The sequence below is a fragment of the Halichoerus grypus genome, chromosome 13, assembly GCF_964656455.1.
Source record: "Halichoerus grypus chromosome 13, mHalGry1.hap1.1, whole genome shotgun sequence".
Lineage (NCBI taxonomy): Eukaryota > Metazoa > Chordata > Mammalia > Carnivora > Phocidae > Halichoerus > Halichoerus grypus.
The window spans coordinates 95,125,705-95,146,533 of record NC_135724.1 but is presented as its reverse complement, the minus strand read 5'-3'; the positions used below and the strand labels follow the sequence as shown (position 1 = coordinate 95,146,533).

The window sequence follows — 20,829 nt, the reverse complement described above, 5'->3', positions numbered from 1 at the left end:
GGAGGGTAGGAGGAGCGCCGCTTGGTGGCCTGAGAGGCACTTCGCCCCGTTTGAGGAGAAGTGGGTGTGGGCGTTCCTGGGTCTGCTTGGCGGTCTGCTGGGGGCAATCTTCCTGTTCCTGAGGGAACTAAAGGATAACTGCCTGTGTGCCCATCTGTCTGCCCTCATCCCTAGGCCGTTTGTGGAGGCCAGAGCGGCGGTCCATGGACTGAACATGTACCAGGAGATAGGGTTCCAGAAGGACAGCCAGGGGGAGTACAAGGCCTCCCAGTGCATCCACATGGACTGTCTCAGGTAGGCCCCGCAGCTCATCGCTCTGTCTCGGGGGCTTTCTGTGACTAGGGTCCAAAGCTCCCTTCTTGCACACGTTGGTCCTGTCCACCTCCCTTTGAAGGAGGAAAGTGGCTTCTAAGAAGCAGCTCCCGCTATCTTTGAGGACAGTGGGTGCGGTTCTGGCTGGGTCCAGGGACGTGCTGTCTTTTGTTGTGTGCTCATTATGCCTTCTACCAGCAAACATGTTAGTGTCAGACCTGGTGGGAAAGCCAGAGCAGAAAAGCCAGGTTGGGTGAGGTCTTGGTGCCGTGGGAGCCCCCCACAAAGGTGGGGTTGCCACAGCCAGGGGTGTCCAGGCTGGAGATAGGCATCCGAGGGGGCTCAGAGTGCTCAGATGGAAGGCTGGAGAGAAAGGAGGTCTTGTGGGCCTCTTGTATCCTGTAGGGAGGTGAGTTTTGAGGAGCTACTGACAGGCTTAAAGCTTGATCTGTTTGCTCTGCAGCCCTGGCGTTATGGTGCATGTGTTGGCCAAGTTGTAATGAGGATGGGATTGGAGAGGGGTGGACTTGGGGATCCACGGACAGGGGGGCCAGGGGCACGTGAAGCACAGGGAATGTTGGTGTCTGGGGGAGGAAGCAGGTCTGGGAACCCCATTCACATGGGGCATGGTGATCAACGGTTTCTCAAGAAGAGAAGTAAAGGACAGGTGGGGGCCTTCAGAGGAGGCGGCAATCCTGGGAGGCCACAGGGGGCATTTCTGGGGACGAGGATGGCAAGAGTTTGGAGGCCGAGGGAGGTGAGACTCGATGCAGTTAAGAGTGAGTTATGGGTGCCAGAGACATAGCCGTGTCCATCATGGGACTGAGTTGAGGGCAGGATGTGGAGACGGACACGGGGTTGAGGGGCACAGGGTGCTTCCAGTTTCCATGCTGAAGAGACTATGTGAGGAGAGAACAGGAGTTTAAAAATAGGGCCTGAGGGAGGGGGAGAGCAGGGCAGACTAGCAGCACCCCCAGGACAAGCTGGAGGGGTGGAGGGAGGCCAGAGGGTGCGGGTTCCCAACCCCTCATGTTTATATTTCTCCGTGAGGGAGGAAGGGAAGGCTGTGGGGCTCGGAGGACCGGCCCTGGCATTTCCTCGTGTTTGTGGGCACATCCGCGAGGTTGATTGGATCTGGGTGAAAGGCTTCATGAGAGGTCTGCTCCCTGGGGGGTCTCAGTGGAGATCTCCAGGGTGCCATTAGGACTACGTCTTTCTGGGGTGTGTCCAGCTTTGCCACTGTCATGGTTGGTGGGCTTCATCTCGGAGTCCTCTCTGACCTTTGCTCTTGTTCTTGTTGCCAGGTGGGTGAAGAGGGACAGTTACCTTCCTGTGGGCAGCCACAACCTCAAGGCGGCTGCCAAAGCCAAGCTGGGCTACGACCCTGTGGAGCTGGACCCCGAGGACATGTGCCGGATGGCCACTGAGCAGCCCCAGGTACATGTGTTCCCTCACTCTGCTGCCCTTTGGTTCTGATGTGGTGCCTCCGTGCCTCCTCGTTGCTCTTACTCTCTGATGTTCTCTCCTCAGACTCTGGCCACGTACTCGGTGTCAGATGCCGTGGCCACGTACTACCTGTACATGAAATACGTCCACCCCTTTATATTCGCCCTCTGCACCATTATCCCCATGGAGCCTGATGAGGTCAGTGCCTGTCCTGGCCCCGTGTGCCGTTCTCCACACGCTGCCCAGTGGAGCTGGTCCCCGGCAGCTGACGTGGATGCAGCTGTGGGATTCTGGCGTGTGATCTGAAGCCTGCTGTTTCCCCCCACAGGTGCTGCGGAAGGGCTCCGGGACACTGTGTGAGGCCTTGTTGATGGTGCAGGCCTTCCATGCCAACATCATCTTCCCCAACAAGCAGGAGCAGGAGTTTAACAAGCTCACAGATGACGGTCACGTGCTGGACGCCGAGACCTATGTGGGTGGCCACGTGGAGGCCCTCGAGGCAGGCGTGTTTCGCAGTGACATTCCCTGCAGGTTCAGGATGGTGAGCCCCTCCCTGGTCTTCCTGCCGAGTGCTTGGTCAGACCCCGAAGTCGTGGGGGCTGCAGTAAGGCCCTCGTTCCTCTCTTGCCCTGTGGACCCCTTACCAGACCTCCTTTGTCTGGCCTGCCCTTGACTAGGGCACTGCAGGGCAGGTGCTCGGCTTCTCCGGAGCATTCTCTGCCGGCGTCCCTCCTGAGGTAGACGGGTTGGTGCAAGGGCATTTCCCGTCTTACTCGTGTCCTCTCTTGGTCACTTGTGCTAGAATCCTGCTGCCTTTGACTTCCTGCTGCAGCGGGTGGAGAAAACCATGCGTCATGCCATCGAGGAAGAGGAGAAGGTGCCCATGGAGCAGGTCACCAATTTCCAAGAGGTAACGCTCCAGGGGACCAGGAGAAACCATTGTCACGTGCCCTGCCTTGTAGACCGGCTTCTTTCAGTAGCATGTTTGTTACGCACTGGTACTTGGGTGCTGGTACTTGGGCCCTGAGACAGGACACAGGGTTTCTTCTGGTCTGGTTGGGGCAGGGGGGAGGAACAGGACAGTGTTGTGGTCACAGTGAATGACCTGACTTAGGGAGGCAGGAGAGTTTCACAAGGAGGCGGAGGGCTCTTGAGCTGGCTCTTGGAACATGCTGGTGGGCGGATGAGGGACAGACGTGAGTGCTGGGTCTGAAGACCAGTTCATTTGGACTTCATGTTATAGGCAGTGAGGAGCCATTGGTTTTTATTTTTTGTTGTTAAGGAGACTAAAAATGCTGAGAGCCCATTCCTATAAGTGACAGAGTAGAATATAGTGACCATAGCACCCATCAAATAACAGAAAGCACCATTGACAACGTGTCCCTTGCCTGGAGACCCCCGGTACCTCCCAGCTTGCTGGTCCTGTTCTTTGGACTTAGCACTTCTCAGGTGTGTCTTTTAGGCCCTGCTCAGCACTGCGGCATATTGAGTGACTCGTGGTTTGAAGTTTTTACCAGTTTTAGGATTGATTTCGAGAAACATCTCGTAACAGACTCACTAGGCAGAATTCAAGTAAGAATGTGTTTGTGTAGTCTGCAAACTGTGAAGTTCTGTGCAGCTGTCGTCAGCTCCAGCTGCCGTATGCCTCGGGAACTCTCAAAGGACAACCTGTGAGGAGCATCCAGGCTGAAAACCAAATGTGAGTTAGCCCCTCAGAAGGAACAGACACCACTTTCAAGTTGAAGAAGTGGCAACTTGAGACCAAGGTGTGCTGAGCAGAGGCCTCCAGATGCCTGGGGGAGCCCAGCATCGGGCTCCTGGAGGATGGGGAGTGTGGCCCTCGCGCCTTCCCAGAATGTTCTAAAGGGCAGCCCAGGGTCCTTAGAAAAAGGGCAACAGGCTAATCGCTTTGTTTCCAGGGGACCATCCTGTCCCCACGATGCTGGCGCTGGGCGTGTCCTCTGGGAACTTGGCCTCCTTCCCTCTCTTCTCCCTCCCTAGTAGATTTCAGAACGTGCCTCAGGGTGGAGAAGGATGGAGGGGCTGTTCTCCTAATGATTCATTTGCCTAGAATTTAGTTAGAAACGAGGTATTAACGCTTCTGGCACGTCCTGTTCCATGGGGTAGATAGTACTCTTTTTAGTCATGGTTTCTGGTGTGTTTTTTATCTTCTTTGGAGGGTTTTAAACAGTTTTTTAATACTAAGGGCAATTTTGCATTCAAGTGATTTTTCTCACATGACTACCAAATTTAACATATTTCATAAAAAAAGGTGGCTACTCTCCTGGTTAATCTTGTGTCTATTTAGGTGTGTTTCAGTCTAAACTTTAAACCTGACGGTTTAAAGCAGAGGTGGGCAAACCATAGCCCACGACGCCCACGCAGCCAGCAAGCTAACAATGGTTCTTACATTTTCAAAATGTTATAAAAAACAAACAAACAACATCTGACAGAATATGTAGCCACAAAACCTAAAGTATTTATTATCTGGTCCTTCACAGAGGTTTGCTGGGTTATTAGATTAACTTGTGGATACGTTAGTTCTCAAATTTGGGGGTTGTGTTCCCTGGTGTTGTGTACATTTTGTGCAGAATGAACTTTTCAGTTAAGTACGCGTCCGTGCTCTGATTTAACTCAGTGTTACGTTTTGGGCAGTGGATAAAAATACACGACCGTCAGGAGCCAGTTAGCTTTAGCCTTACATAGTCGCAGTGACTTTTTTACTTTTTAGGACAATATTTTTATTTCTGGAGGCTCTGTTGTTTTTTTTCTGATTTGCTTCTTTTTTTTTTTAACTGGACTCTTGTTTTAGAGTTTTGGTCTTCAGCATTTTTATTTATGCTCGTTTTCCCACGTTTACTCTAGGAGATGTATTCTCAAGTTCTCGGGGCCTCCTCCTACTGCGTCTGCTCTTGGTCATGGGGATCATGGGGGTCATGGGGGTGTTCCCTCTCACACTCTGCGGTTTGGAATGTGGATTTATACTCAGCAGGGAGGCTCAGGTGGCCCATCAGGGGCTGTCAGTACTTTGATGCAGTTTCTGGCCTGGGGTCCCTTGTCATGTGGTTCCTTGGCTAGAGGGTTCCCCAACCACACACTTGTTGGAGGGACCAGCCTTTGGTGCCAGGTGCTCAGGGAAGACTTTTTCCAGCAAGAGCCCAGAAGAGATGTGATTCTGGTGGGCAGACACATTCTAGTTTATCCTTTCATGGAGGTGGCCTCTGAGGGCCTGCCTTTATTTGGGGTTCTGTGTCCCTGTTGTGTGCAGGTTGCCTCGCACTGAGGAGGCATGAGAAATGTGTGGGGTGCTCAGACGGCCAGACGGCCGGCCTCGGAAGCATCTGCGTGTGAGGCTGGGAACTCGGGGCTCAGGTTCTCCCCTTTCTTGGACAGCAGCGCTTTGTGAACCTGACTCACTTGTGCTAACACTGGTTCACGCGGAGCGCCTGCTTCTCTTCTGGGAGTCTGTGGTTTGGGTGTGTGCGGGCAGAGGAGCTGCGTGACCCGCCCCCAGTAAGAGCCCTGGGCGCTGGGTCTGTGAGCGTCCCGGCGCCACGGCACTTGGTGAGTGTTGTCCTGGTTTGATGCTGGGAGAATTAAGCTCATCCCAGCTGGAGCCTGACCTCCTCCTGCCTCCGCCCCACTTGCCTTTTCCCTTGGCTGGTTGAGTTCTGTGAGTCATTGCACCTGGGGAGTGGTCCTGGGGACCCCAACACAGGGCATCACCGAATTAGCTCACTGCTCTGGTTCTGAGTCCGCTCTTTGCTTTTGCCCTCTGAGGGTAACTTAGAAGCTCAGTTTTGCGTTTATAGGGATAGTTCTCATGTTTTGTGCAGGATATCTAAGTGTTTGGGATCAGGAGGGGTTTTTTTGGCTAACAGCTCAACCTCTGGAAACAAATCTGATTCTTCGGTTTATAAAGTAATGCTGGAGACCATCTAACACGGAGGTTCAGAACATAGCGTTTGGGCTAAGGGGGCCTATGCTTGAGCCCCCGCTAACCTCTTGAGCCTTCTCATCTGTCAGGTGAGTGGTTGCTGAGGCCGGGGTGTCCCATGCCCTCGCCGTGCAGGCACGAATGGGACCCAGGAAGAGTGCTGTTGGTGCTCCAGCCTGGTCCCACACTCGCTGGCAGACGGCCCTGCCATGCAAGGCCGCAGACAGTCTTTCACAGTTTTCTCCCAACCGCAAAAGGTCCCCTGGGGAAGAGGCTGCTGCTCCCCGAGATGCTGTCCTCCTTAGGGCTCTGTCTTTTCTTGCGGGGCTCCTATAGCTCCAGGTGTTGGTGGCCATCGTCTGCCATCCTTCTGGGACCCATGGTGCTTGCTTTGTGACCATCTGCACAGTCTCCAGTTTTTGTCTTGCTCGCCACTCCTTTGTCCTTTCTCCTAGGTGTGTGATCAGATTAAGACCAAGCTCACCTCCCTGAAAGATGTTCCAAACAGAATAGAGTGTCCCCTTATCTACCACCTGGACGTGGGGGCCATGTACCCCAACATCATCCTGACGAACCGCCTGCAGGTGAGACCGATTCCCCCATCAGGATCGAGCTCCTTCTGCCCAGGCCCTAACCGATCCCCCTCCCGCCCCCCCGCAGCCCTCTGCCGTGGTGGATGAGGCCACGTGTGCTGCCTGTGACTTCAACAAGCCGGGAGCAGACTGCCAGAGGAAGATGGCCTGGCAGTGGAGGGGCGAGTTCAGTGAGTGCAGCCCCAGGGCAGGGGCAGGGTGGCTCGGCGGGGAGCAGGTGTGCAGGTCCCTGTCACGGACTCCCTCTGTCACCCGCCTAGTGCCAGCCAGCCGCAGCGAGTACCATCGGATCCAGCACCAGCTGGAGTCGGAGAAGTTCCCTCCCTTGACTGCAGAGGGCCCAGCTCGGGCCTTTCACGAGCTGTCCCGCGAGGAGCAGGCTAAATATGAGAAGCGGAGGCTGTCAGGTGAGTGGCTTCCAAACACGGTGCCTCCTCTGGCTTGGGCCTTTGTCGGGCCGTGCTGGTACGTCACAGCCTGAGGTCAGTTAAACTGGATGTTGCACCGGATGAGATCACTGTGAACTGGTTCTTCCTGCAGCTTTCCTTTATTTCTTCTTCAGATGGTGACATCTCCTTCCTGTGCTCTTGGGGACTTTGGCCCATTCACACTGGGGCTGCCCTTTCTTTGAGAGGATGAACCAGAACGTGTCTTTCGGGCTTCTCTGCTCCGTGGTGTTAACCTAGAAAGCTGCACTGGTTGGCATCCGTTGCTTCCTAGCTTTCTTTGGCTATGTCCAGGAGGCCTGGCTACCTCCTCTGTGGAGTCTCTCATGCTCCCCTGCTCTCGACTGTGCCTCAGATTACTGCCGGAAGGCGTACAAGAAGATCCACGTGACCAGGGTGGAGGAGCGCCTCACCACCGTCTGCCAGCGGGAGAACTCCTTCTATGTGGACACGGTGCGTGCCTTCCGAGACCGGCGGTATGAGTTCAAAGGTCTCCACAAGGTGAGTCTGACCTTCGTGAGGTCAGAGCAGAGTCGAGTTTCTGAGATGAGAACCCCCAGCTGGGATGTGTGGCTCCCCATCTCTGGGCTCCCATGCATTTGCAAAGTAATGAGTGCACAGTTGTTTTCAGCTTTGAGGGATTAAAGGCCTGAGGCCTTGAAACTGTTCTGAGTAATTGCTTTGGAAGTATTTATTTAGAGCAGAGATCAGCACACTATGGCTGGGCGGGCCATTTTTATAAATAAAATTTTATTGGAACTGAGCTGCGTCCCTCTGCAGCCAGAGGTGAGCTGCTGGAGTAGAAACAGACTGCACGAGTGTAGCATTAGCCGCGTGGCCCTTTATTTGCCAGCCTCTGACGGGAGGAGTGGGAGTGCGATTTACTAACCGTTTCATCCAGCAGGATCAAGGAAGGTACATAGCAACACCTCAGTGATCATGACACAGAGTAGTCTTATACTTGGGCGAATGGGGTTCTTTCTTCTGAAAGACCTTTCACTGCTGGACTCAGTAAGGTCCCTGCTCTGACAGACTCTTGTCATCACATTTTATAATTATTACCTTTTTTTGCTGGTTTCTTAGTGTGGTAAAATAGACATAACATAAAACTCAACATTTCTAAGCACACAGTTCTGCAGCACTGGGGACATTCACACTGCTGTGCGGCCACCACCCCCACCCCTCTCCAGAACTCTTCATCTGACGGAGCTAAAACTCTGCTCCCCCATAACAGTAACCCCCCATCCTACTTTCTGTCTCGGGGTTTAACTCCTGTAGGGCCCTCGGGTTAGTGGGATCACACAGCGTCTGATTATGACCGGCTCATTTCCCTCAGCATCGGGTCCTCGAGGTTCATCCATGTTGTGGCAGGTGTCGGACATTCCTTCTGAGGCTGAATGGTAGTCCGTTGTGTGTACGCCCCACGTTCTGTTCATCCTTCGTCTGTCCACAGGCGCTGGGTCGCGTCCAAGTTCTGGCTTCTGTGAATGTGGGTGTGCAAACAGCTCCTCATGTCCCTGCTTTCTGTTCGTTTGAGTGTGTACCCAAAGTGGCATTGCTGGGTCTTACGGTAATTTAATTTTCAATCTTTTGAGGAGCTGTGGTCCCATCTCATTTTGTTTCAGTTAAGTAACTGTTAAGTGTCTTGTTTCTCTGTCTCTCTTCAGACAAGAACTAAAGGTGTAGTGAGTGTGTCTCGTTCTCCGGAGTCTAACACGGTACCTGGTACATAGTAGACATTCAGTGAATATCTTAATTGTTTTGTTCTTTAAATATCAGACCTTCAAGAAAATTTTCTTCTCATATTGGATGGCGAGTTTGCTGAAATATGTATGGCGTTCCCTGTGGTTCTTTGTCAGTTGCTCTTATTAGGGGCCTCTTCAGTAGCTCTCGTTACCCTAAGTTCGGTTAATACAGACACAGAGAGGCCTGGCTCCTCGTCCTGGGACATCTTGGCCTCAGGACAGCCAGTCCCATCATGGAAACCCACCCTACAGATCCTGCTAGTGAAGACTTGCTTCCTCGCAGTGAAGCAGGTAGAGCTCATCTGCCAGCGTAAGTCTCACCCACATGCTGGGGGAGATGTCCTCCAGCCTTGTCTTTCGGGCTCAGCATTTCAGGAGGTGCAGCCCGTGGGTGTGAAGGCCAGGTGTCACCATGTCCCCCTCTGGGCTGGCACTGGGTGGGACTGGGGTCGGGCACGCCAGGCCTAGCATTCGCGATCCATGGCTTCTAGTCTGATTCAAATTCTGGAGAGTCTTTCATTCATTCCAGATGTTTATTGTCTGTTCTTTGCCAGGTGCTCTTCTAGGTACTGAAATGCACCAGCCAGGGAAGTGAAGGTCAGGTGTTCTAAGGCAGAAAGGGAAGCATCGAATGTTTGATCACTGTGACAGCATCCAAGTTAGCAAGCAGGGACAGACGTGCAGCTTGGGCAGGAGTGAGTTCATGTGCCCCCGAGTGCCTGTGCTGGTCACCCTTCCACGTGGGCAGTTCTGTGGATTTTGACAAAAACATACGTGTAATGTATGTATGTGTGTAATGACCGCCACAGTGAGAAGAACATTTCCATTACAACTATTTAGAATAGCACGAGGTCCTTCATTAGCTTTATCGTTTCCGTCTTCCAACACTTGGTACAGGATCCGATAAGCAGGTGTTGGTCCATCATTAGGCCCGTGAGTCAGTTGTAATCCTGAGATGTTGTCTTTATTGGTGTGCACTTTGCTCTCTGCCTGTCAGCGGTTTCTGAGTTCTGTTGTTGGAGAAGACCTGTAACTCAGCTTGTCCACGGCATTAAGTCAGAGTCCACTGAATAACAGGATGCATATTGGGAGCCCCTGGGCCTCTTGGGTGGCGTGAAGCCCCTTCTTCTGTTGCTTGTCTCAGACTTGGGTTTCCTTTGTTTCTCTGGCTCACTGTTGGGTTCTGGGTTTTGTCCCAGGAGGCTGATGTTGCCCCAAGTCTGAGTTGTCCAAGTGGGTTACCGTAGTATTTTCTCCTCGTCCTTGGTCTCACAAATAAAAGTTCCTTTGTGTTCAGAACTCGTTTCAGGACATCTGCCTTGTAGCGGGCAGCGCTCCAGTGACTCGGGACTCGTGGGAGGCCAGTGTGTGGTTCCGGCCTGGCTGCAGGGTTAGGGTTGTGCAGACCTGGGAGGGACGTGTGGACCCCGTACCCTTGTTACGTTTCTCAGGGGCAGTAATCGCGTTTTGGTTATGTAAAATGCCTTTGTTCCTAGGAATTGTGTGCTGGAGTCTTCAGGGGGGTCAGGTCCTGACGTCTGCACCTTCCAACGGGCTCTGCCCGTACAGAGAACGGGGTAAAGGAAACGTGGCCCAGGGTCAGCAGTGGTTTTTCTCCTCATGTCTATGGTCTTCTGTTGTATTAGTTTTGGAAGTTTTCTGTAGGTTTGAAATTTTCAAACTATTAAAACGTTGGGCCACTGACTACGTAGAATGTGAGCTGAAAGAACCTAGAAGGCGATTGGTCTCTGTGTGGTCCTAGGTGTGGAAAAAGAAGCTCTCCGCGGCCATGGAGCTGGGCGACGCAGCGGAAGTGAAGCGCTGCAAGAACATGGAGGTCCTGTACGACTCCCTGCAGCTGGCGCACAAGTGCATCCTCAACTCCTTCTACGGCTACGTCATGCGCAGGGGGTACGCTCCTGCCTGGGGCCTGAGTCGGGGGAGTCGGCGCCTGCAGGCCTCGTGCTCAGGGAGGCGGGGACCGCTGGCTGGGGCTGGGGGTGAGGGTGGGGCCACACTGACGCGGAGGGTCTGGGGTGCCGAGGGTATCGGCGCCACAGACATGTCGTCTCCGTGTCTTGGGCGGGAGACAGTGACGTGGTAGTTTCCAGTATGTTTATGTGATGGAGGCTGTGGAGAGGGTCTGGGCAGTCACCAAGCAACAGTGCGTGACTAATGCGAGGTCTGAAGCCATCTGAGGAGTTAGGAAGGCCGGGGTGGGGGGTGCTGCTTAAAGCCAAGGTGGACTGTTTCTGGCGGACATGGGATGAGGGGGGATCTGAATGGTGAGTGAGGGCCTTTCGGGGAGCGGGTCATGGAGGCCTGGCCACTGGGTAGGGGTCCCACTGGGGAGGGTCAGCGTGTTGACTCTGGAGAAGGAGAAATACGGCACACTAGGGATTAGGTTTGAGGAAAGGTTGTTGTATTTTTTGTTGCCTTTTTTTTTTTAGGGTTTACTTATTTATTCGAGAGAGAGAGTGTGCGCACACTCGTGTGTGTGTGCAGTGGGGGGTGGGGGTGGAGGAGGGGCAGAGGGAGGGAGATCCTCCAGCCGATTCCCTGCTGAGCATGGAGCCCAACGTGGGCCTCAGTCCCACAACCCTGAGGTCACGACCTGAGCTAAAGCCAAGAGTCGGACACTTAACTGACTGAGCCACCCAGGCACCCCGAGTTTTTGTTGCTTTCTAATGGCAGAGAAGGAGGGCTGGAAAGCAGGGCTAGAGTGGAGTCCTCGGGCAGGAGGGGCAGGCCTCCCGACGGGACCTGGTTTCGGGGCAGTGGGCCAGGTGTCTGGCGGGAAGCCGCAGGCATCCGCGGGCTTGTGTTTTCCCTGAGAGGTGAGGGTGAGCGTGGGGTCTGGGAGATGGAGAGGGCACAAGATGGAGCTGGGGACAGTGGAAGGGGGCTCGTGAGGACGCACGGCCACCTGGGCTGGCGATGAGGGAGCTGCTGCCGTGGTGGCCTGCCGCGTCTTCCAGCCCTGCACCTGGAGGAGGGCAGAGGAGTGTCCCCAGCGCTGAGCTCAGGGCCTCTGTGGTTCTCCTGCCCTGCTTCAGATGTCCCCTTCTCGGTGTCCTTCTGCTGACCTCCTCTAGTGACCCTTTGAGGGGAGCCCCACCGGCCCCCCAGGCTGTGACTCTCTTTCTCAGGGCTCGCTGGTACTCCATGGAGATGGCAGGCATCGTCTGCTTCACGGGGGCCAACATCATCACCCAGGCACGGGAGCTGATTGAGCAGATCGGGTGAGCGCTGCACTCTGGTCAGCTGCTGGGAAAGGACAGCCTGGAAGGGGGGCTGTGGGGCGGGGGCGGGGAGCGAGCAGGTGGGCATTGTGTTTCATGGGTCCATGGCCAGGAAGGGCCTTCACGCCGGGTTCTCCCTACGTGAAGGCCATGGTCCAGTATCCATGTGGCCTCGTTTCTCTGTTTCTCTGAAGGAGGCCCTTGGAGCTGGACACAGATGGAATATGGTGCGTCCTGCCCAACAGCTTCCCTGAAAACTTTGTCATCAAAACGACCAGTGTAAAAAAGCCCAAGGTGACCATTTCCTACCCTGGGGCCATGTTAAACATCATGGTCAAGGTGAGCCTGGGTCTCCAGGGAGGGCCTGCTGTCTGGGCCTGGATTCCTGGCACCCCACTCTGACGGGGATTTGGGAGGGGGACTGTGTAGGCTCTCAAACTTGCCTGTTCCCTTCCGAACACCCGACCAGCCTGCCTGTGCCGTTCAGGCTTTCCTGTAGCCCGAGGGTCTGTGCAGAGCGCCGTGCTCGCACTGGGGCGGGTCTTCCCCTTCAGCACCGTGTCCGACTGTCGCTTTTAACTTTTTATTTTGAAATAGTGTTAGACTTACGGAAGAGCCCTCACAGTAGAACAGAGATTTGTATACACCCTTCAGCCTGCTTCCTCTAGTGTTAGCATCTGCAAGCCCCGGCACCGTGACCAGAACTCAGGGAGTCACGTTGACACAGCACTGTAACCACGCCGGAGTCTTTATTTGCATTTCCTGCGTCTCCCGGGCCCCATGCTGGGCGTGCTGGTCCTGTCTCCTCAGGCCCCTCCAGGCTGGCAGCTCCCTGTCTTCCAGGAGTACTGGCCTCGAGTTTTGTTGACTGCCTCTCATTTGGATTTGTTTGTTGTTTCTGTCATTAGAATGAGGTCATTAGCATTTTTGAAGGAATGCCAAGGGCGATGTGCCCTGTGTTTCATCCTGTTGCTGCTTGGTGTGGGGATCTGCCCTTCTGGCCTCCCCTCCCCCGTCCCGCCCACTGTCCTGCTCACCTTCCCGCTGCTGCAGGAGTGAGACACGGAGTCATGGAGCCCACACCTCCCCACACCCCCGGGGAGGAGTGTCAGTCTGGCCGCGTGTTAAAACTACCAGAGCCCTGAGCGAATGCTGGAGGAGATACTTGAGACGATGCAGGTGTCCTGTATCTCTCTAATTTTCACTGGTTTGAGTGTCTGTTGCTGCTTCTGTGTGGCTTTCCCCTCTGGCGGCTCCCTCTTTCCCACATTCCTGGTACATGTATTAATTGGAATCCTTCTGTCAGGAAGCGTTATCACCCTTCTTTTCCACTTATCCCCCGCTTAGCAATGTACTTAGTCATGTCCTGCTGTGTTTTGTGACCCTGCTTATTCCTCTTTGGCTGCTGGGGGCTCCTTCCCATTTGCCCACATATTCTTGACACATGCCTCTGTTCTGTGGTTTGGGTTCAGGTTTGGGGCTTTTTTTTAAACAGCACTGTCTTACTTCTTACTTTCTTTTTCTTTTTTTTTTTTTAAAGATTTTATTTATTTATTTGACAGAGAGAGACACAGCGAGAGAGGGAACACAAGCAGGGGGTGCGGGAGAGGGAGAAGCAGGCTTCCCCGCGGAGCAGGGAGCCCGACGCGGGGCTCGATCCCAGGACTCTGGGATCACGACCCGAGCCGAAGGCAGATGCTTAACGACTGAGCCACCCAGGCGCCCCTACTTCTTACTTTCTTACTGGTCCTGTAAGGTGCTCCAGCCTCATCTTGAGTTTCCCAGTCCCAGCCCTAGAATCAGCTGTTTCTCTAAGGAGCCAGGTTCCTTTTATTGGAGAGGGTGTTGGAAACCAAGATCAGGTGCAGAGGCTCCTTGCTGTGGCTGTTGGTGCTTCTGGCTGTTCCTGGCCGATCAAGCCAGGAGAGATGTGTATGCCTGATGCCCCCCTCGCCCACACACGCAGCTGGGTTTATTTCTCTGTCTGCGTGTGCACTTTAAAATAGAGAACGTGAGTCCACAGCGATCTGTCTGGCCCCAGTCTAGTCCCTTTTCCTCATTAGTAACTTCTTCCTCCTGAGGTGAGAAGCCTGTTCCTCATTTTCTTGGTGTGTTCATTTGTTGAGCCCTAGTGTATGTGCGCAGGGGCTTCAGGATTGTGCCATCATGTGCAGTGAACTTACCAGCTACAGCACAGTGTGTGTGTGGTGTTTCTGTCTTTGTTCTGTACTAACCCCATCAGGACAGGGTTTGCCAGGGTGACAAGTCAGCCCTTGAGCAGGGTTCTACACAGAATGCAGCTCGGCTCGTGTCTTCCAGTCTGCAGTCCCTCTTGGTGTTGCCCAGTATCCTGGTTGAATGCTTTTTACTTTGCTTACAGTAAAATTCACTCTTCGTAGAGTGCAGTTCTGTGGGTTTTGACCCACACATAGAGTCATGTTTCCATCTCACAGAGCAACACGGAACAGTTCCCGAGTGCCGCTCCTTTATCATCAGCTCCAGACTCTGGCTACCCAGTGTGTTCTCTGTGCAATAATAATTCTGCCTTTTCCAGAATGCCCTGTGAATGGAAACAAGTCTATAAGCTCCTGGACTTAGCAGAATGCGTTTTGGTTTGTCCACGTCTGACATGTGTCGGAGTGTAAACTCTCCCTGGCTGAGTGGTGTCATTGTACAGAAGAGCCCCAGTTTGCTGGTCCAGCCAGTCCCCGGAGGGTAGCTGTCACTTCCAGAATGGTTGGGAGTAAGGCAGCCCCCCTTCCCCTCGTTTTGCAGGAAGGCTTCACCAACGATCAGTACCAGGAGCTGACTGAGCCATCCTCACTCACCTATGTCACCCGCTCAGAGAACAGCATCTTTTTCGAGGTTGACGGACCCTACCTTGCCATGATCCTTCCAGCCTCCAAGGAAGAAGGCAAGAAACTGAAGAAGAGGTAGGAATCCCACAGCCTTCGTGTTTGGGAAGAAAACGAACGGATGAGACTTAACCCATCCAGGAAGTAGACCAGGAGGCCAGATGGGAGTAGTTCTGTTTTTTTGACCTTTTTGATTCAATTTGGAGACACAAATACTACCAGCTCTGCTCTCCACCTGTTCGATTCTGGCTGCACAGGCTGCGGGCCCTTCTGTCGTTCTTCTCTCAGAAGCAGGAGCCTCGGGGTGGAGAGATGTTTGCTGCCCGGCGGATGCTAGAGGGGAGGGTTGGGTGGAGGGCCCGTGGCACGCAGCCAACATCCCAGGCTCCCGTTCACTGCCATGCTTGCCTGTGATTCCAGATACGCTGTCTTTAATGAGGACGGTTCCCTGGCTGAGCTAAAGGGCTTCGAGATCAAACGCCGAGGGGAGCTGCAACTGATTAAGATCTTCCAGTCCTCGGTGTTCGAGGCCTTCCTCAAGGGCAGCACGCTAGAAGAAGTGTATGGCTCTGTTGCCAAGGTGGCTGATTACTGGCTGGATGTGCTGTACAGTAAGGTAAGGGCACCCCCTCCTTCCCGGGCTGCGAAGGTCCTGCGGGCAGAGGGACCCCCTGTCCCTGGGCTCCCGGAGAGCAGGGTGGGTCAGGGCTAACTCTGACAAGACCCCAGGGCTTCCCGAGTGCTGGTGCCTCCGGGAGTCCCTGTCGGTGGGATCCCCCACGTCCAGTGAGGGAATTCTGTGGAGCAAGCAAGCAGCACATTAAAAGCAGCTCTAAGACAGAACTTACCCGTGGCTGCATCAGCTTCTTGGACTCTCACAGTCCTTGTAGGCCCTGTGAATGAGCATGCGGTTTCCACAGTTTAAACAGCAGGGCTGGCTCCCTTTAAAAATACCTTCTCACGGAATTTATCGTTCTCTCTCTGTTGCTCGTTAGTCTGTATTTCATCACGTTTGCATTACTTAACTCACAACTGTCCACTACTGTTGGGTATCAGGATTCTGGTTTCCACCGCTGTAATGTTGCCTTGAACATCTTTGTGCAGACGCTTTTCCCTCCTTTCTTGTGTTGTCTGCTAAGAGGAGGCTTTCTGAGTGAAAGGGGTACTGGAATATTCTGGAACATTTTTGTCTTCCTTTGCTTTGTGGGCCGCTGTAGCTTGGCATGTTGTCTTGTTCTGTAGTGTTCACCCATACACGAGAGTAAGCACCAAGAGAGAAAAACACGAAACGGGGGCCAGGCAAATCTTACAGGATGTTCGGGGTGCGGGGTCAGGGGTGCGTGTGCGCGGGGGCAGCGGGGGCGAGGGGTCAGGGGTGCAGGGACAGCGGGGGCGGGGGGTCAGGGGTGCAGGGACAGCGGGGGCGGGGGGGCGCAGGGGCAGGGGTGCGTGTGCGCGGGGGCAGCAGGGGCGCGGGGTCGGGTGCGGGGGCAGCGGCGTCGGGTGCGTGTGCGCGGAGGCAGCGGGGGCGCGGGGTCGGGTGCAGGGACAGCGGGGGCGGGGGGTCGGGTGCGGGGGCGCGGGGTTAGGGGTGCGTGTGCGCGGGGGCGTCGGGGGCGCGGGGGCAGCGGGGGTGCAGGGACAGCGGGGGCGCGGGGTCGGGTGCGTGTGCGCGGGGGCAGCAGGGGCGCGGGGTCGGGGGCGCGGCGGCAGCGGGGGCAGGGGTGCGGGGGTGCAGGGACAGCGGGGGCGCGGGGTCGGGTGCGTGTGCGCGGGGGCGTGGGGTCAGGGGTGCGTGTGCACGGGGGCAGCAGGGGCGCGGGGTCAGGGGCGCGGCGGCAGCGGGGGCAGGGGTGCAGGGACAGCGGGGGCGCGGGGTCGGGTGCGTGTGCGCGGGGGCGCGGGGTCAGGGGTGCGTGTGCGCGGGGGCAGCAGGGGCGCGGGGTTGGGGGCGCGGGGGCAGGGGTGCAGGGACAGCGGGGCGCGGGGTCAGGGGTGCGTGTGCGTGGGGGCAGCAGGGGCGCGGGGTGGGGGCAGGGGTGCAGGGACAGCGGGGCGCGGGGGCGGGCGGGGAGCAGATAGAGCTGTTTGCTCCCAGGCGCCTCTGAGTGCTCATTGCTGAGGAGCGCCTCGGCTCCTCACTCGGCCCTTGGCTCTCCAGCTGGCATTGTCTTTTTCTTTCCTGGCTCCTCCTTTTCCTGTGTTTCTTTTCCTTTTAGGAGAAAAATCACCATTTATGTCTTTCCCCTTTTTTTGCAGCTTTGGTGCTAATAGCTCAGTAAACATTTCTTAACATTTTTTACATAGTTTAATGACATGGCAGTTAAGGTTTTGTGTTTGAATTTGTAAGTGTTTTGTTCGCTGATGTGAGACAGCCCTGCTGTGTATCAGGCTGGAGAAAGTCAAGTTACCGCGGGAGGAATGTTCCCGGTGAGCCTGGGGTAGCCCTCCTTTCCTTCTGCGCCATGTTGTGCCCATTGCCTCTCTTCAGGCAGCTAACATGCCCGATTCTGAGCTGTTTGAGCTGATCTCTGAGAACCGCTCCATGTCTCGGAAGCTGGAAGATTACGGGGAGCAGAAGTCCACGTCTATCAGCACCGCCAAGCGCCTGGCTGAGTTCCTGGGAGATCAGATGGTGAAGGACGCGGGGCTGAGCTGCCGCTACATCATCTCCCGGAAACCTGAGGGGTCTCCCGTTACAGAGAGGTAAGGGTTCCTGAGGTTAAGGAAGGGATTGCTTAAGGTCTTGGAAGCTTGGGTTGGAAGCTTGAGTCTGTTGTGGAACCTCTGTCCCTTTGTAGCAAGGTGAGCTTCCTTGGAAAGGGCAGGAGGGGCGCCTGGGTGGCTCAGTCGGTTAAGCGTCTGCCTTCGACTCAGGTCATGATCCCGGGGTCCTGGGATCGAGTCCCACATTGGGCTCCCTGCTCAGCGGGGAGTCTGCTTCTCCCTCTCCCTCTGCTGCTCCCCCTGCTTGTGCTCTCTTTCTCTCTGTCAAATAAGTAAATAAAAAATCTTAAGAGAAAAACACAACAAATTACATACAGAGTAAAATAAAGAATTCTTATATATCAACAAGAGGAAGGCGACATAAAAAGTAGGCAACAGATATGAACAGGCAACTTGCAAGTGAAGGACATGATGGTCAGTACATGGAAAAATGTTTAAACTCACAGTAATCATGAAGTGCGGATTTCAGAAGCATCTATTGGTCGGAAAGAAAGTGTGATGATAGCAGTTGTCGTGCATATAGGTAGGCGTGTGGGTGACAGTCACTTCAGAGCAAAACCAGCCGTGCATGGTGAGGTAGACGATGCTGATGCCTCTCACAATGGAGCACGTCTGGGAATGTGCCCTGCGTAACTGCCCGTGTGTTTTCGTTGTGTTTAAGAGCAAATGTTGGGAATGCCATAGTGTCCTTCAACCAAAAATGGACAGATGTGTTTATGCAGTGAAATGCTGTGTAGGCGTTGGAATGATTGGATCGCAGCCGGCTGGCGCGTGCACCCCGTTGTACTCCATTTGTATCAAATTGACAAACACCGAGGACACTCTTACTTGTTTCGGATACATATGGACAGGAGTAGTATAAAAGCATGTGTGGGATTGGTGAACACCAAGATAGGGATCACGTTTATCTCTCTATGAGGATGGTCAGGAGAGCTGCATGGGACTTCATCCTTATGTTTTCTCATATAAGAAGTAAAAAGCGTGAAGTTAGATAGGACTAGGTGATGTGTGTACTGGTGTTTGTTGTGTTCTTAGTTTCTTTGCGTTCATAATATTCACGTTAACAACTCTCCTCCAATGAAAGGAAAGGGTATTGATGGTTGCTGTGTTGTTTGGCTAGTCATGTGAAAACTGGGTCATTCTTTCAGGAAAGCAGATGGAGTCTTCCTGTATCTTACTCAATGAGTAACATTTTAGAAATGTCTAATTGTGTGTGCACACGGGACTGTGTGATTTATGTAGCTCTGTTAAGCGTGGCCAAACAACACAGATGGCCCCCAGTGGGGGGGGGGGAATGTGCATTAGCCCCTGATGTTTTAATACATTGATGTATTATGTATTTATTAAATATGATAAACATTAGATATTAGCTGTACTTTATAATAAACTGATATCATGAAGTAAAAGCACAGGTTACAAACGGGGTTACAAGCCCTTTACACCCATGTTGAATACGTACACGCTGGTGAGCACTGTGATGGGAGTTGGGGAGAGTCTTGTGTTGGTGACTTTTATGCCTTTCTTCGCCCAGGGCTATCCCGCTTGCCATTTTCCAGGCAGAGCCCATGGTGAGGAAGCACTTTCTCCGGAAATGGCTTAAGAGTTCTTCCCTCCAAGATTTTGATATTCGGACGGTGAGTACTGACTTTGTTACTTTGAGAAGTTTAGGAGGAAGAGTCGACAGCAGAGTATCCCTGACTCAGGTCTGGACTCTTCACTCTTGACGTCCTCCTTTCTGATACATAATGGGTAAGGAGGTAGTTATGCTTTAGGGCAAAACTGGAAAAGCTCAGTGCTGGGGAGAGCTTGGATTCTGGCACAGGGCCCTTGTGCTGGCTCAGCCACTAAGTCTGGGATCCTGGGAGGCATTTAAGTGCTCTGCCTCAGTTTCCTTCTCTGTCAAATGGGTATGTTTTGTCCCAGAATTTCTAGGTGGGTTGCAAGTAGGACACAGGGAGCATTCAGCACAGTGCTTGGCATAGAGTGGGGCAGAGCGCTGCTGCTGGTCTCTCTCTCACACCCTGTTGCGGTCTCCTTCCCGCCGCCCAGATTCTGGATTGGGACTACTACATCGAGCGTCTGGGGAGTGCCGTACAGAAGATCATCACAATCCCTGCGGCTCTGCAGCAGGTGAGGTCTGCCAGTGCAGACGGGGCCCCGTGTGGCTCAGTGGCCACGGAAACCTGGGCCTGGCCCGTACTAGCAGAGTCAGACAAGTGATCCGTGTCCCCTTGTGTAGGTGAAGAACCCAGTGCCACGCGTCAAGCACCCTGACTGGCTGCACAAGAAACTTTTGGAGAAGAATGATGTCTGCAAGCAGAAGAAGATCAGTGAGCTCTTTGTCCTCGAGGGCAGGAGACAGGTAGTGGGACCGTGGGGGCCCCTGCTGCTGCCATTCAAGTGTCTAGAGTATTTCTTTGTTAAAAATGTGCCTGGCAGTCGACTCTTTATTTCCTGCTGGGGATTTTCTGGGATAGGGCACACTTGGTCGTCTGTTAAGGAGAAGGACTGTCCTGTATGTGAATAGGGTGGTAACTGGACTCAGGGACTCTGTGAATCACTGTGCCAGAGACTTCAGTTTTCTAAACTAGAAAATAAAAACCTGTAGAAACCGTAGAAAATACTTAAGTGTGTAATGAAGGGCTTAGCTAAAATCAGAAAAGACAAAAGAAAATTCTCCAGTGCTGAAAATGAATAGTGAACTTATTTTTTTTTATTACTGATTTTTTCTCCACCCCCCGAAAAGTGAACTTTAAACCAGGGCAGTAAATAAACTTACCTGCAAAAAACCAGATTCTCAGGTTGGACTTTTAAAATCTAACTTTATCTTAATTATAAGAGCTATCCCTAGAAGGCCAGGGCACAGAAGGATTGAAAGGATGAAAAGCACACAATCAGGCAAATACTAACTGAAACAAAGCTGATGGGCTGTATTAATGCCAGCAAAACGATCCTTAAGCCAAGAAGTATTAGTAGGGATAGGATGGTTATTAAACCATACTGAAAGTCACAGTTCACCAGAAACATATAATTCTGATAGTTTAGTTTTAAATAATGTAAAAATTTACCTAATTAATAGAAGAAATTGACATCCAGTCAAGTTTGAGAGATTTTAATAAATCCCTCTCAATTGAAAGATCGAGCAGACCAAAAACCAGTACGAATATGTAAGGTTGGGGGCGCCTGGGTGACTCAGTCATTGGGCGTCTGCCTTCGGCTCGGGTCATGATCCCAGAGTCCTGGGATCGAGCCCTGCATTGGGCTCTCTGCTCCACGGGAAGCCTGCTTCTCCCTCTCCCACTCCCCCTGCTTGTGTTCCCTCTCTCGCTGTGTGTCTCTCTCTCAAATAAATAAATAAAATCTTTAAAAAATATATATATAGGTAAGGTTGGAGTGACTCTAACCAGATTCAGTGAATAAATATAACTTTGTACTCAGTAATCAGGGATTACACATTCTTCTCAAGAACATGTACAATCATGACCGTGTGCATGCAACAGATTCTAAATAGTTTATATATAGCCCA

General features: G+C 53.3%; 1 protein-coding gene across 1 annotated transcript in view; it reads left to right on the top strand.

Moving 5' to 3' along the window:
* The window catches only part of POLE (DNA polymerase epsilon, catalytic subunit), a 48,479-nt gene that overhangs the window by 8,010 nt on the left and 19,640 nt on the right, over positions 1–20,829 (top strand). Inside the window, exons 12-29 of the mRNA XM_078061172.1 lie at positions 175–294; positions 1,617–1,749; positions 1,843–1,956; positions 2,087–2,299; positions 2,561–2,668; positions 6,151–6,279; positions 6,356–6,458; positions 6,549–6,695; positions 7,090–7,235; positions 10,242–10,390; positions 11,629–11,721; positions 11,916–12,060; positions 14,497–14,654; positions 14,997–15,192; positions 17,068–17,282; positions 18,835–18,937; positions 19,353–19,433; positions 19,543–19,665. Of these exons, the coding sequence (XP_077917298.1) occupies positions 175–294; positions 1,617–1,749; positions 1,843–1,956; positions 2,087–2,299; positions 2,561–2,668; positions 6,151–6,279; positions 6,356–6,458; positions 6,549–6,695; positions 7,090–7,235; positions 10,242–10,390; positions 11,629–11,721; positions 11,916–12,060; positions 14,497–14,654; positions 14,997–15,192; positions 17,068–17,282; positions 18,835–18,937; positions 19,353–19,433; positions 19,543–19,665 (2,476 nt within the window). The remainder of the gene's footprint in view (positions 1–174; positions 295–1,616; positions 1,750–1,842; positions 1,957–2,086; positions 2,300–2,560; positions 2,669–6,150; positions 6,280–6,355; positions 6,459–6,548; positions 6,696–7,089; positions 7,236–10,241; positions 10,391–11,628; positions 11,722–11,915; positions 12,061–14,496; positions 14,655–14,996; positions 15,193–17,067; positions 17,283–18,834; positions 18,938–19,352; positions 19,434–19,542; positions 19,666–20,829) is intronic.